Source organism: Mastomys coucha, unplaced genomic scaffold (assembly GCF_008632895.1).
Source record: "Mastomys coucha isolate ucsf_1 unplaced genomic scaffold, UCSF_Mcou_1 pScaffold5, whole genome shotgun sequence".
Classification (NCBI taxonomy): Eukaryota; Metazoa; Chordata; class Mammalia; order Rodentia; family Muridae; genus Mastomys; species Mastomys coucha.
In genome coordinates this window covers 1,026,431-1,042,607 of record NW_022196911.1, presented here as the reverse complement: position 1 = coordinate 1,042,607, position 16,177 = coordinate 1,026,431, and the positions used below count along the sequence as shown (strand labels likewise).

Below are 16,177 nucleotides of genomic sequence, written 5' to 3'. Positions count from 1 at the left end.
AAAAAAGAATGGCCTATCATGCTCAGCTACCCCAGGCCCAACATAAAATCTACTATTTCCTTTGTGTTGATTGTCCTAAAATTCAGTGGAGCCCCTCTACCAGGCCCAAAGGATCAGAGGATCAGAGCAAAGTGGGGTGACTCTTGCTAAAGTTCCAGGCCACCAAGCTGGAACCAAATTGTTTATCTGACTTTTCAGAAATCAAAAGATGAAGAGTTAAGTAATGGCCAAACCCAGCTATGTGTGAGGGTGCATGCCTGGAGTTATCCCACACGAAAGAGGCTGAGGTAAGAGGACTGCCTGTTTCAAGCCGGGGTTACATTGAGCGACCCTGCCTAAAAAACAAACAAATAAGTAAAAGTTTGGGCTGTATAAGTGAGTTCCCTATGCATTAACCTTTACAAGATGAGTAACTTCTGGTATGTCTCTGGTACATTTCTTTGCTATAAAGTCAACCTCAAGTCATCTCATCCAGGCAACTATTTCATTTTTATAAAAGGGTCCCTGATTCTAGAAGCGGATAGAGGCCCGTGAGAACAGAACACAGCCCTGCTTGCCTGGAGCCCCAGTTGCTGGGAGCTGAGACAGGAGAGCCACTCCAGCCCAGACAAGAATGAGACACAGGAAGGCTGATTAAACCCTTAAACTAAATAAACATACATTTGTATATTTCAAAAGTGGATCTGTGCAAGTCCAGAAGAGGACAAGTTCAAGACCAGCCTAGGCTACATAGTGAGTTCCAGGTTAGCCTGGAACATAGAGTACAACAGCCTATATAGCCCTCAAGGCGGAGCCTTTCCATTTTATAAGAGGTCCTGGATTGTGGAGACTCAGTCTTTCAACTGCTGGAATGAAGCCCTGGGGGGCAGGGTGTTGGGGACCTAGTGGCCTTTTGTCCTAGCAGCCTAAGGGGAGGTTCTGGGTTTGGGCTCTGATATAGTGAGAGAAGAGCACCTCTTATAATAGGGACACTCTATTGGCATATAGGTAACCACACAGGCAAAACTATCACTTTACTCAAGAGTAGAGGAAAGTTGAATCAGATGTTCAAGGACAGCATCTTCTATATAGTGACTTTGAAGCCAGCCTGCACTACATGAGACACGCAAATCCCCACCTCCCAAAAAATTCCATGACATTAAAAGACTGATGACTTGGGCCTTAAAAGCCAGTTTTATTATTCCACTTCCATTTCTCAGACACAGTAGCACAGGGCAGTCAATTATAGAATAATGACATCCCCAATATCTGTCTTAATACAGACACACCCTTTAAAACAATCAAGGAGCTGGAGAGATGGCTCAGCGAATAAGAACACGTGTTGCTTTTGCAGAGGACCTGGGTTCAGTTCCCAACATCCATCTGGTGGCTCACAGCCATTTGTAACTCCAGTGCCCAGGGATTTGATGCCCTCTTCTGATCTCCAGGGACACCAAATGTGACTGTGGTGTGTAGATACATATATATGGCCAAACAGCTTGCTCATATGTACATTAGAATAAATTATATGTTAGTGACTTATAACTCCCACAGTCAAATGGAACCAAGGCCTGAAGCACTTGACAAGGGTCTCCAGCCCCCCACCTTCTGGGGACACTAGCTTTACCCAGCTTGCATTAGTCCTATTCTGTTTTCAGTTTTAGACTCACTGATGAGGAGAAAACATAGAAAGGTTAATTCAGGGCTGCCACGAAGGCACAGCACGTAAGGTGCTTGTGGCCAAGCCTGATGACATGAGTTCAAAGTTCGGGCCCCATTTGGTAAGAGGGACATCTCCTATTGCTTGTCCTCTGACCTCCATATGTATATGCACTCACACATACACACACACACACACACACAGACACACAAATATGTAGTCATTTATTTAAAAACAAAGGTTGGGGGCTGGAGAGATGGCTCAGCAGTTAAGAGCACTGACTGCTCTTCCAGAGGTCCTGAGTTCAAATCCCAGCAACCACGTGGTGGCTCACAACCCTCTGTAATGAGACCTGATGCCCTTTTCTGGCATAGCAGGCATATGTGCAGGCAGAACATTGCACACATAATAAATAAATAAATAGGTTAACTCAGAGGCCTTCTGATTGCCAAACTTGGCCAGCAGGTTGGCTCCAGAAACCAAGATTTACCAGAGCAATGGAAGTAAGTCTATTAGCCATTACCCATTACCCATGGTCTGTCAGCCACTGAATGAAATTAAACCTGCAGAGACCAGAGATTATAGACATACACCTGAGAAAAAGAGAAGCCAATCTTATTGTCCCCAGGAGCAGCCAAAAAAAAAGTCTTAAACCAGGAAGCAGGGAAAGAAATAACAGAGGAAGCCGGTTCCCCTTACAATTTGCATATGAAGACCATGGGACTTCTTGTTTTTTTACTGAAGTACAGCATAGATAAAAACCAACACTAACGTGTTAAACTTGTGTAATCAAAGCTTAACTCTTGGGCTGAGTCTGCAGCCTGTTCTCCTAGCTCCACAAGGCCCTGAGTTCAAGCTAAGGCAAGAGGAAGAGGAGGAGGAGAAAGAAGAAAAAGATCATGTTTAATTCTCAGAGATGGAGAGATGACTCAGTGGCTAAGAGCACTTACTGAAAGAGGACCAGAGGGATCCCAGCATCCACTCCAGGGAGCCCACTTGTAGCTTCCATGGGCACCAAAATGTATGAATGCTCGAGTGTTTGCACACACAATTTTAATTAAAAAAAAAAGTTTAGCCGGGCAGTGGTGGCGTACACCTTTAATCCCAGCACTTGGAAGGCAGAGGCAGATGGATTTCTGAGTTCGAGGCCAGCCTGGTCTACAGAGTGAGTTCCAGGACAGCCAGGGCTACACAGAGAAACCCTGTTTCAAAAAAAAAAAAAAAAAAAAAGTTTACCTTTTATTTGACCTCATGGAAGAGTTCAACTAAAGAGTTGCCTTTGGGCACTCTTAGAAATAACTGCTAACTAAAGTCACCAGAACGAGGGGCTGGGGACTGTAGCCCAGTTCTAGTTCACTTCCTAGTATCTGAAAAAAAAGTAAATAAAATTTGGACTGTATAGAGATGCCATGATGAAACCATTTTTAATATGCTGACCTAAAATTTAATATATATATATATATATATATATATACACACATATATATATATATGCATATCATATACCTCAGAAAAATTTAAACTGAATAGAATGGTGGGTCGTAACTGTAATTTCAGTCTTCAGATCACCAAGAGTTCAAGGCCAGCCTAGGCTTCATAGTGAGCTCTAGGCCAGCCTGGGCTAATGAGGTGTTTCCTTGTCTGAAAAAACAGAACAGCAAAAGCCCCCAGCCAACTGGTTTACTAAATATGTAGCATCTGATATAAATATTTGACATTATAGACAAAAAAAATGGATAGTAGTCTTTAATGATCAATTCTATAAAAAGGAAAAAAGAACATTCTATCTAAAGAAGAAAAACTATATACTATATAGCAGCCCCTCCTTAAATGTCTACAGATCCATCAAGATTACATATTCATGATGTAATCCATAAGTAATTCTGTGCATGTTTCATCTGAACAACAACAACAAAAAAAAGCGGGGTGGGTGGGTGGGTTGTTGTAGCCTAGACTGAATTGGCTTCAAAATCACAGCAGTCCTCCTGCCTCTGACTTCTGGATGCTGGGATTTCAAATGTGAGCCTACACACCCAGCCAGGCCTCTCCCTTTCCCTTTCTTCTTTTCTTTCTTTCTTTCTTTCTTTTTTTTTTTTTTTTTTTTTTTTTTTGGTTTTTCGAGACAGGGTTTCTCTGTGTAGCCCTGGCTGTCCTGGAACTCACTCTGTAGACCAGGCTGGCCTCGAACTCAGAAATCCATCTGCCTCTGCCTCCCAAGTGCTGGGATTAAAGGTGTGTGCCACCACTGCCCGGCCTCTTTTTCTAAAGAGCAAACTAGTCTTCAACTCTGATTTTCTTCCTAAATCATTTGCTCAATCTACTAAGTACTAGAGAGACTGGGCTCGGTCACTATCTGATATCTCATTATGACATAAAATGAATCATAATGAGGTTAAAAGTGAAGCCCCAGGAGCAGACCACTGGCACTCACCAATGAGAACCCAGGGCCAGAATCACCACTTCCATCATCCATCAGCTCTTGCCAAGTGCCCTATGCTTCGTGCTGGGCGCCTTGCCTCACATGGGGACAGTTTGTCAGCAAACCAGGTAATCCTTGTGGAGCATGTTAGTTCAGAAGTCCCTAAGCCCACACAGGTAGAAACTGCTGGGAAGGGGACTAGGGGCTAAGGAGACAAGAGTGATGGAAGCCCTATGCCTTGGAGGTCAGGGATTGGAGCTTAAGGTGGAGAAGAGTAAGGAAGGCTTAGAGGTGCTGAATCATTCTTAATTATGAGATCCTTTGAAAAGGTCTTAGGTCTTCAAACCTGGGTAACCTGTGGATGGGAATGAAGTAACATACATATATGTGTTCCAGCAAGCATGTGCATGTGTATTGATCCATCTCCAAATTGATAACTGGGATACGGGCCAACAAATTAATGGTGTCACTTGAGTCATCTTTTAAAAGAGACTGCTTGAATGTTTCAAGATGGTGGTTGATGGCGATGAGGAAAGGGGAGGGAAAGAAAGGTTCATAATTTACTGTCAACAGATAATAAGACTTGACGTCATATAAAAACCAAAGTTTTAAAAAAAAAGTCTCCTGACTGCAGATTTTTAGCAATTATATCTTAAAATGACTATATTCCAAACTGGAGCTATGTTGATGATGATTGTCAGCAAAACAAGGTGAAGGCAGTGAGATGGGTCAGCAGGTACAGGTGCTTGATGTGTAAAGCCAGCAACATGAGTTCAAGCCCCACATGAAGGCCGAGGGGCTCTAACTAACCCCACAGAGCTGTTTTCTGACCTCCACATGTTCGTGCCAAGGCACATTTGCCCCGCCCTCACCTGCCCAACGCACCCGTAAACCCCATGCATGCACAGGTGTACTCCTCACAGAAGTACGTTTTTAAAGAGTGTTACACAAGTATTAAAATGTAAATGAGGCATCTAAAAGATGTGTATGGGAGAAACCTCTCAGAAAACCTGTGCATCTGAGCCATGAGGACTCTGGATTTTTATAAGTGGCGATGAGTTAAAAACTGGAGGCAGAAACTGTTAAAGAGAGGCCACCCAGCCTACATTATACTAGGCAACTAAAGAGGTCAAAGCCATCGGGTCCCACCTCTGTGAGATTTACCTGATCTCAATGTTTTATTCTCACACAAAGATGTTTATTCTTCCTGACCCATTCCTATAGTTCCTCGCTGCTCTCTATCACCAAATTCAGCAATTGGTTGATTTTTTTTCCTTTAAGTTGTTTGGTTGTTCAACATGCTTCCGTAAGAATATCTTAAATCCACCCGAGCGAAGTCTTGCTCACAAACACGTGCTGGATCACAGCTAATAAGCAATGTTGCCAGCCGGGCGTGGCTGGGAAGTCATTTGAGAGGCTGAGGCAGGACGGCCACTAGTTGGGCTAGCTAGTGAGTTCCAAGCCAGCCTGGGCTACAGAGTGAGACCCTGTCTTAAAACAAGTAAGCAAATTAATTAACCCGAACAATAACAAAACAAAAGGAACAGAAGTAAAATACAATAATGAGAGCAAGACACAAAGGTGGAGGCTGTGGTGACAGGATCAAATATTCTAGCCTCAAACCAAGCATCCCTATAAAATGCAGTATTTCTAGAGTTTTACAGTGGACTCGGCAGAAAGAGTGCAAGAAACGCTCACTTAAGCCTTTGCCTACATTCGTGCAGAACTTCTAACTCCAATGTTTGTTTATCCAACTGAGTCCACAAGCAGTAAACTGTGAGAAAGGGAGACAGGACTCCCGGAGCTTTGCCTATCCCTCCATTGGTCCGGTTCTCTGTCTAGAAGAGAGCTACATGCCTGGCTCTCTGCATCAGCTAGGCGGTGTCCCAGGCGCTGCCGCAGGACTCTGGGTACCAAACCTGGTGGCCCGGGTGGAAGCTGATATCAAGGCCAACACTGGGCGGGGAACTAGGACCTAGGTTTAACCTGCTTCAAAGCAGGTCCCGAGTTTCCCTCTCTGGGACCGGGGATTTAGGGTTGTGTAAAGTGGCTTAGGATGCCTGGCCGCGGTCAATTCTTATGGATGCCCCACCGGCCATCACCCCAGTCTGCCAGCCCACCGGAAGAAAAAAGAACGAGTAGAAACGGCGGGCAGGGGCAGATTTGATGGCTGCGGAAGGGCTGGCTAGGTCGCCGCCCTTAGAGACCCTCCACAAAGATGCCAGCCCCGCCCCGGTGCAAAAGACCCCAGAGACTGCAAAGGGCTGCGCTCGAGTTTGCAGATGGGCTGCACCGGCGGGAAGTTGTGGCAGGCGGAAACCGCCAGGACGCCCCATCTCCATCCCGCCCCACCCGGGCAGGTGGCCGCAGCTTACCTTGGTGGCGGGGTCCGCGTCAGCGGGGTCTCCAGCTGCTCCCGACGCTTCGGCTGCGGGCCCATGGCCACTGAGCTCCAGCTCGCTCGGCGTGTCGCTCCCCGCCGGCTGCTCGGGGCTCCGTTGCTCGGTGGAACTGCCTGCGCCCATGGCTCAGTGGCTCTCCTACTCCCGCCGGCTAGCCGCCTTCCTGGGACCGCGGAGACGCAGAGGGGCGAGGAGATGTGCGCCCAGGACCACAGGGACTAAGGGTGAGGAGCACCGGCTCTCCGCGATCCTGCTGAGAACGCACCCGGACTGAGAATGAAGGGGACGCGCTCGTGGCAAACTCCTTAAAAGAAAAAAAAAAAAAAAGCCACCTCGTAGCCTCCTCCCTCCCCCTCCTTGTTTTTCCCTCCCTTCATCACATGAGCACAGCCCAGACACGCCTTGCAGCATCTCCCCCTGGCTGCTAGGACCAGAGGCTCCGCCACTAGGCCCCCAGCAACCCACTGCGCCCCCAGGGCTTCTCAGGTCGCTAAAGGGGGACAAGAGGTGTGGGGTCTGTCCTGGGGCTGCAGAAGGTTCAGGAGCAGCAAAAAAGGGAGCGGGGGCAAAAGCTTTGTTTTTTAATGTAATGATTGATAACCCAAGGTTGGATCTTCTGCAGCCCATAATTTGCATTTGACCAGGCGCGAACCAAAATCCCCATTTGCTTTTCTTCAGGTTGTGTTTGACTTTAAGCATTTGTTTCTAGCTTTCTCTCCTTCGGCAGGAGAAAGGAAGCGCTCCTGGGCTGCTCCTGAGCCTGGCCATATTAGGGCGGCTCACGTGGTAGGAGCTGGGAAACCCAGAGGTTGATGCAGTCAGGCCACCACTGAGGTGGGCCCAGCGTCCCCAAGATCCCAGCCAGTGATGTCAGCTGATGCCATCAACAGAGCTCACCGCCCTCTTTCCCCAGGGAACGCGGGGGAAATGAAGCTGTTACTGGAAATGTGCCTGTCCTTTGAGCGTCTGATGCTGAAGGTTACACATCCAGGCCACTCGTCTCCTGACGCTTAAACACCACATTGGCTTAGGTCTGCTTAGTCGCCAACCGCATTATCAAAACACGAAGATTTCTCGTACTAGCAAAGAAGGGGCTTGTCTGTTTCTCTTCCCCACTTGATTAAAATACTCATTGTATTAACACGGCAGCCAATAAGTCTTTGACTTAAATTGAAATTTTGTTAGATTACCCGTCACTAAGCATGAAAATGCTAGGGAGAAAAGATGAAATGTCAGGTGAGCTAGGTGCTGTGATTCTGGTCTGAAATCCTGATGCTTCAGTGGCTGAGGTAGGAAGGTCAGCTTGAGCCTGAGGCCAGCACGGGTTAGGTAGTGAGTTTCAGTCAAGCCTGGGAGCCACAAAGCAAGACTGTGGATGAATGAAGGAATTAATGATTTAAAACCAGTAAGAGCATTGAATCTAGATGCCAGATAAATATCTCATTCCCAGATTTGATAACAGGTTACTGGAGTGTCAATGGAAACAGTAATTTAGCTAATAATATTTGGTCTTTATTCACGGTTATTTAAGTGTATATTAGAAACCACTCGTTTTTCAGGATAAAATTTGTTTTCTCCATGTATGTCTGAAAGCCAGTTTCTTTGGGGTTCATTCATTTAAAAACAGACTTTCAAGTTGCTTTTAGTTATTTGTAAATGTGTCACCTACCTCGATTTCTTTTTTTTGCTGAGAAAGAATTTCTAACAATCTAGTCCAAGCTAGCCATTAGTCTAGCCTAGTCTCTGGAGGAAAGACAGCAGGGACTTGTGAGACCACACCCTGCTTCAATTTAAATTTTGAATTTAAATTTTGAATTAGCATTTCCCCTACCCGATCCCTTACGGTGCTGAGGGGCAGGGGTTGAAACCCAAGGCCTTGTGCACTTGAGATGAACACTCTAGCTTTGAGCCTTATCTCTGGCCCAAACTTGAGCATTCTCGTTTTATATCAAGTACTATTCAAAAAAAAAAAAAGGTTTCATATATCATCGCATGTAATCCTTATAACAACCCAAGGCATACATCACATCCTCCTCAGACTACCAACAGAGAAAGGGAAAGGGGATTAACCAAAGAAGTCAAGTTTTTGTGTACCCAAGGATTCATAGTTGGTAGATGGATATGAACGAGGCATCCGATGAACAGGTGACTTTAAGGTCCACCCTCATCCTTCCGCGGGATGGTAGGAACTAGAAAATGCTGCTGAAACAGGTGTAGAGCCTGTGGGTGGCTTTGATGTAGAGCCTTGGATCACGCGCATTGGGTTCTATCCCCCAAAGCAAAAGCAGGGAGGGGACTTAATTGAGAACAATAAAGTCAGCACGTTTGAAAATGGAGGAGGAGGTAAGGTTTGTCCTACCGATTTGATACAAATAGTATCAAGGTTCCCCCATTTTGTGAGATTGTATTATTCAAGTTCCTGGGAAATTCTTGACAAAGCTTTTCACATCCACCAGCCTTGAAATGTTCAGAAAGATTGCAAGGTCAAAGATTTCCAGCTAGCAGTATGCAGCCCTGTGCTGAGGAAGACCTTGCCTGTGCCTACTCAGAGCACGGCCTGCTTCCTTTATGCTTATTGTCCAGGCTATAAAAACGTGGGTTTTCTTATTTTTGAAAATTAAATCGAGGGGATGAGGAAATGGGCCAAGTCAGGTGGTGCAAGTATCCAGAGGACATGAATTCAGATCCCCAGATACATACCATCTAGTGAGGTGGACTTGTGGCGGGCAGTCCCAGCGTGGAGGATCCCTGGAGCAACTTGGCCAGCCTGGATAAACATCTTTAAAACAAAAACAAAAACCAGAGCTTTTGTAGTTCAGATCTTTAATCTCCCTACTTCAGAGGCAGAGGCAGGCAGATCTTTGTGAGTCAATTCTGGGCCAGTCAGGGCTGCACAGTGAGACTCTCTCTCAAAGAAAAGAAGAAAGAAAGAAAGAAAGAAAGAAAGAAAGAAAGAAAGAAAGAAAGAAAGAAAGAAAGGACCAAAGAGAGAAAGAGAGAAAGAAAGAGAGAGAGAGAGGAAGGAAGGAAGAAAGGAAGAGAGAAAGGAAGAAAGGAAGGAAGGAAGAAAGGAAGAAAGAAAAGAGAAAAGAAAAAAAAAAGAAACAAAAACAACCATCCAAAACACCTGGAGAGCAAATGAGGAAGGTGCCTGCATAGACCTCTGATCCTACATGGCTCCATGTGCACGTGCACACTCACCTTGGAACACACACACCATATATACACCACACACTCAACACTTCATAAAATAAGGAAAACACAAAACAGCTAGGTTAGGTGGCACACCCCTGTAATCCATTCACTTGTGAGACTGAGACAGATAGTGAATTCAAGGCCAGCATAAGCTACATGGTGAATCCCTGGCTTAAAAATCAAACAAACAAAAAAGCCAACAAAACTAAACTTAAAAAGTAAAACTGTATTTTAGCCGGGCAGTGGTGGCGCACGCCTTTAATCCCAGCACTTGGGAGGCAGAGGCAGGCGGATTTCTGAGTTGGAGGCCAGCCTGGTCTACAGAGTGAGTTCCAGGACAGCCAGGGGTTTACAGAGAAACCCTGTCTCAAAAAAACAAAAAAACAAAACAAAACAAACAAAAAAACCCTGTATTTTAAGGGACTAGATGTTTGGTTTCCTACCCAGGAAGATGAACTAAGGAGCATATTTTACATATCAAAACAGACTTGGCCTACGAGTTCTCCCAGCATTCCTCAGTCCCTAGCATATCCTGCCCCAGACTGCCCTTCTTCCAGAGGCTTTTCCACACATTATCCAGATATTTTGTTCCCACTGATCCCCTCTCATTCCCCTCTCCTGCCCCCGCTAGAGCAAGTACACACTTTTGATTTTTGGGTTTTTGGGGGTTTTTTTGTTTGTTTGTTTTTTTGGTTTTCTTTTTTTGTTTTGTTTTGTTTTGTTTTTTCCAGACAGGGTTTCTCTGTGTAGTCCTGGCTGTTCTGGAACTCACTCTGTATACCAGACTGGCCTCGAACTCAGAATTCCGTCTCCCTCTGCCTCCCAAGTGCTGGGACTAAAGGCGTGCGCCACCACTGTTGGGGGGTTGGGGGGAAGGGAGTATGCACTTTTATTTCTCTCTCTCACACTCCTCTCCTCTCTCTTCCCAAATACCTCCAGGTACAGTAAACAGGCTCAGCAAGGCTTGGTGGCACATACCCCAGCACCAACCGGCCTGATGCAGGAGGATTCCCATGAATCTGAGGTTAGCTTGGCCACTTCATAAGTTTGGGGTTAGCTTGAACTACATAACAAAACCTTAGAGTTAGTGGGTTTTGTTTGTTTGTTTTTTAAGACAGGGTTTCTCTGCGTAGCCCTGGAACTCTCCCTCTGTAGACCAGGCTGGCCTTGACCTCAAAGATCTGTCTGCCTCTGCCTCCGGAGAGCAGGGATTAAAGGCGCATAGCAGGGCTACCTTAGAGAGTTGCCTTCACTGATTGTTTGCTTTGTTTCTTTTCCTTCTTAATTCTGCTGTTTGATCCAGAGCCTCTGTAGCTCAGGCTAGACTGGGACTCTTTATGGAGCATGACCTAGACTTTCTAGTCCTCTTGCCTGTTTAGTGCTGGGATTACATATATGGATCACTATGCTCAGTTCTTGTTTTTTGTGTTTATGCAGTGCTAGTAGAATACTCTTTGTTTTGTTTTGTTGAGACAGGGTTTCTTTGTGTCACGCTGGCTGTCCTAGAACTCTGTAGACCAGGCTGTTCTCGAACTCACAGAGATCAGCCTGCCTCTGCCTCCTGAGTGCTAGGATAAAAGTTATGTGCCACCACCGCCCAGCAAGTAGAATACTCCTGTATCTTAGGGCTTCATGCATGCTAGGCAAGCACTTTAACAACCGAGCATCATCCCCAGGCCCCCAATACGCATCTATTAAGTGCCTATCCTCTGTGAAACACAGAGTTACTATGATGCTTTCCACCCAGCATTCAGATGCAAGTCTACAAGGTTTTCTTGTGTTGGGTGTTGGTAATATCTGAAGACTTGCTCTCTTGTCCTCTGTGGTGGAGCAGAAAGGCAGCTGACCCTGGTTTCCACCCCTCCCTCAGAGGCGTCAGTTACACAGAGTCTGTCTAGCAGGGGGCCCAGCACCACAGGGCACCCAGGGCGCAGGTGTCCTCTCCCACACTCTCCCATGGGACAGTCAGAGACGAGGATGTTTCCCCGAGAGGGTTAATTCTCTCATCAAAAACAGTTTGAGATCACTCAAAAACAAACACACGTTGCCCCTGTAGAGCAGGCTGAACTTGTCCTTAAGGTTACTTCTCCAGAAATTCTGGTCACATGACATTTAAAAGAAAATGTTGAACACAGCCTGCACTTCACCTTTTGTGCACGCTCACAGTTTTACAGGAGGTACAAGCAGAAAGGGCTTGAAGTACTCAGTACCATGGCGTTATCCAATAGGACGCCAGGCTGAGCGGAGTGAACAAGAATACGTGATATAGCTTAAAACAGTTAGAGGAGCATGTGAATGTGCTCGCCATAAAGAAATGGTAAGACTTGCCAAATTTTAGTTTTTAGACATGGTCTCAAGACTGGGGCTGTAGCTCAGAAGAGCAGCACTTGCCTTCTAAGAGTTCATTCAGTTCCTCAGGACTGCTGAAAGAGGGGAGAGGGAGGAGAAGGGGGAAGAGAGGGAGGGAGGGAAAAAGAGAGCGTGCTCTCCAACCCACCATGTGTATAACTGAAGCCGACTCATCTTCCTGCTTCTACCCCCAAATGCTGGTAACACGGGTGTGCTGTACTGTACCTGGTTTTATGCAGTGCAGGGGATCAAGCCCAGGGGTTCCTGTACTGTAGACAAGTATTTTCCAGCCCAGAACTGACTAAAGTTTAAGGTGAGGTGTATGTAAAATCATCCTGAGTTGGTTACTTGAACAGGTATTCACAAATCAAAATATCACATTCGATTTCACAAATATATAAAATAAATTGTATGTAAATATGAAACTCTATATATATGAAAACAGAAATATTTTTCACACATGTTTTCCAACCCAAGATGGTTTCTAGTCTTTCATAGGCTCAGTTATTTACACAGAACTAATTCAGTCTAACTGCAACTACTTAGTCCAAGGAGAGTTTAAATTGAAATGGAGTGTAGGAGCTCATACCTGGCACCTCAGCACTTAGGATGCTAAGGCAGAAAGATAACCAGAGCTGTAAGGCTAACCTGAGTGAAAATATGAGAGACTACCTCAAGAAAGAAACAAGGAACCAGAGAGATGGCTCAACCAGTTAAGAGCCCTGCCGGCTCTTTCAGAGAACCTGGGTTGAGTTCTCAGAATCCAAGCCGTGACTCTCAGCTGTCTGTAGCACACATATAGGCACAAGTGGGTATACACACAGTCAAAGATAGGTAATACAAAATAAAATGCATTAAAAGAATTAAAAGTGCCTGGCAGTGGTGGCGCACACCTTTAATCCCAGCACTTAGGAGGCAGAGGCAGGCAGATTTCTGAGTTCGAGGCCAGCCTGGTCTACAGAGTGAGTTACAAGACAGTCAGGGCTATAGAGAGAAACCCTGTCTCAAAAAAAAAAAAAAAAAATTAAAAGCAAAACAAACTGGGTCACTATCCACAGTAATGAAGAATTACTTTCGTCAGATAACAGCTCATGTGACTCTTTTGTCCTGCTGGTTTGCTCTCCCATCCAATCGGTGTCCTGATAAAGATGCATTCCTGTGGACTGATTGCATTCTTACCAACTAGCTTTTTTTTTAAAGATTTATTTATTTATTATAAGTACACTGTAGCTGTCTTCAGACACCCCAGAAGAGGGCATCAGATCTCATTACAGATGGTTGTGAGCCACCATGAGGTTGCTGGGACTTGAACTCAGGACCTTTGGAAGAGCAGTCAGTGTTCCTAACCACTGAGCCATCTCTCCAGCCCTTAGCAACTAGTTTTAAGTCTGTTTGTTGCTGTTGTTTTTCTTTTTCAATGACTTCTTGTCACTTTTCACAAGAGTAAAAGACATCAGGGTGTGATACCACAGCCAAAAACCCTAGCCCTGGAGAGGATGAGGCAGGAGGTTCACGGCTTCCGGGCCAACAAGGACCCAAAAGCAAGATTTTTGTCTCAAAACACTGAACTAGGACTGGAGAAATGGCTTGGCTGCTTACGAGCACTCCCTGTCCTTCCAGAAGTCCTGAGTTCAGTTCCCAGCTTCACCTGAGGCACCTCAAAGCCACCCACCCGGAACTCTGGCTCCAGACGACTCAATGCCTCTGGCTCCTGCACGTGCATGCATAGACACACACAGACATGTACACATAATTAATATTTTTTTTCCACACAGGTTTCATTTGGTCACTCTGGCTGGCCTAGAACTCATTGTGTAGACCAGTCTGACCTAGAATTTACAAAGATATACTTACCTTCAAGGGCTGGGATTAAAGGCACACATCATTACATTCAGCCTATAATAATTTTTTAAAAGTGAAACTATAACTACACTAAAATTTTAAAAAAAATGAAATAGCTGAGTGTGATGGGTCATGCTTAGCATATTCAAAGACTTGGGTTTCATCCTGAACACCACACACACAGGTGTGGGGTTACTCATGGAGGCAAAGACAGGCAGGGCTTTGTGAGTTCAAGGCCAGCCTGGTCTACATAAAGAGTTTCAAGTCAGCCAAGGCTACAAAGTGAAAATGTCTCAAAAAACCCAAAACAAATAATAAAACTAGATTCTCCCCTTGCCTCCTCTCTCCCCATCTCGGACTTCATCACAATATCCTTGGGAGCTCAGTTACATGAAAAACTTCAAAAAAGTATCCTTTCAATGCTACTGTGTTCTTAGGAGTTGTGTAAAAGAAATTATTTGAATTTCACTTTCTATTTATTTATTTATTTATTTATTTATTTATTTATTTATTTATTTTTGGTGCAGTGGGAATAAATTCAGGACTTCACAAATACTAGGTAAGAACTCTACCCCTAGAACTAAACCCCCAGACTTTTGAATTGTATTCATCCTCTCTCTCTCTGCCTCTCTCTCTCTCTCTCACTCTCTGTCTCTTCTTTTGTGCTGTGTCATTTTAAATTTTGAGTTTATTAGTGGGTATGCCATGGTGTTCAGGGAGGAGCTCAGAGGACAACTCTGTGGACTCCACTCTCTCCTTCCATCTTTGTGGGTTCTGGGACTTTAACTTGTGTGCTGACATTCTCGAGTAGCAAGCTCCTACCTCTACCCAGTGAGCCATGTTGCTAGCCCTGTTATTCAGGTGTTTGTTTGTTTGTTTGTGAAACAAGATCTCACTCAGGGGAAGGCTGATCCCAAACTCCCAGTGATCCTCCTGTCTCAGCTTCTCAGCCTCTCATATGCTAGCTATTGCTAGGTGAGAACCTCCAGGCCCAGTTTGAATTTTCCTTTCTACCAGTTATTTTATCCTGGGAAATTAATGGGTTTCTTTCCGAGTGAAAACAACTCCTTACTGACAATAGCCCGTAGCTTGTGATTACAATAGTCACAGTACTGAACGCATTTGGTAGCTGCCAGTGCTCCACTACTGTGTTTGTGCTACGCTGTAAATGCAGAATTAACATAATAGGAACTGCACTCAGCTGGGTTGGTGCACCCTTGCTATTCCAGTGCTCAAGAAGCTGAGGGAGAAGATCTCTGTGAGTTCAAGGTCAACCTGGTCCACATATAAAGTCCAGGCCAGCTAGGGCTACATATTAACACCCTGCCTCAAAACAGAACAAAACCAATAACAACAAAACCCCTGACGTGTACAAAGGTGTGGTGGTGTTCACCTGTAAATCCAGTACCAAGGAGTATCTTGAGTTCAAGTTTGGGGCCAGTCTGAGCTAACTAGCAAGACCTTATCTAGAAACAGAAAGAGAATGGTGAGCCTTACCATCGACCTCCCTGCCCCCTAATCACCGTGTGCCTTCAAGCCGGGGTCTTTCTTTGATCCCTGAAATCTCACTTTCTGTCAAGCAACTGATGATTTGCTTTGGGCCTTGATTAAGGTGCTACATGGCTCACCCTCACTGGTAGAGTGCTTGCATAGCTTGCTCCAGGCCACCGGATCAATTCCCAGTTGAAGAAAATGTAACTGTGAAATACTCACTATGCAGACCATGCTGACCTCTGACTCACAGAGATCTATCTGCCTCTGCCTCCCAAGCGCCCAGCTGAATACCTGTTCTTCAATGAGGAATAATTATCAGAAACATGTGCAGAGACAGTGAAATGGCTTGGTGGGAATCTTTAAATACATACATACATACATACATACATACATACATACATACATATTTCTATTAGGGTTGAAGAAATGACTTAGTTGTTAAGAGCACTGACTGCTCTTTCAGAGGTCCTCAGTTTAGTTCCCAGTACCACATGTGGCATACAACCATCTGCAATGGGATCTGATGCCCTCTTCTGATGTGTATGAAGACAGAGCACTCATATACATAAAATAAATAAATCTTTTTTAAAAAATGGCTCAGTGGATGTAAAGGAATTGCTATCAAGACTCTCCAGCCAAGTGCCATTCCTGACACCCACGTAATGGGAAAGGACCTATGCCCACATGTTGTCCTCTGACCTCCGGGCAGATGTACATACAAAAGGAGTAAAATCTAATAGAAATTTTTTAAAAAGAAAAGGGAAATGTGATTCATCAAAGTCCATTTGCCTTTAATCAGATGCAATTAGTCTATGACTTGACCAACTTTTCTTTTTT

General features: G+C 45.0%; 1 protein-coding gene and 1 long non-coding RNA gene across 3 annotated transcripts in view; one reads left to right on the top strand and one right to left on the bottom strand.

The window, feature by feature from the left end:
* Akap12 (A-kinase anchoring protein 12) overlaps positions 1-6,756 on the bottom strand; it is a 96,929-nt gene extending 90,173 nt beyond the window's left edge. The window contains exon 1 of the mRNA XM_031355140.1: positions 6,434-6,756. Within this exon, the coding sequence (XP_031211000.1) occupies positions 6,434-6,583 (150 nt within the window). The 5' untranslated portion in view covers positions 6,584-6,756. The remainder of the gene's footprint in view (positions 1-6,433) is intronic.
* On the top strand, positions 4,042-7,608 carry LOC116079248. 2 transcript variants are annotated; one of them, XR_004113841.1, is made up of 2 exons: positions 4,042-4,186; positions 7,188-7,608. It is a non-coding gene; the product is annotated as an uncharacterized LOC116079248 (long non-coding RNA). The 2 variants fall into 2 exon arrangements; XR_004113840.1 differs by having other exon boundaries at positions 7,170-7,608.
* Positions 7,609-16,177: the final 8,569 nt, after the last annotated feature.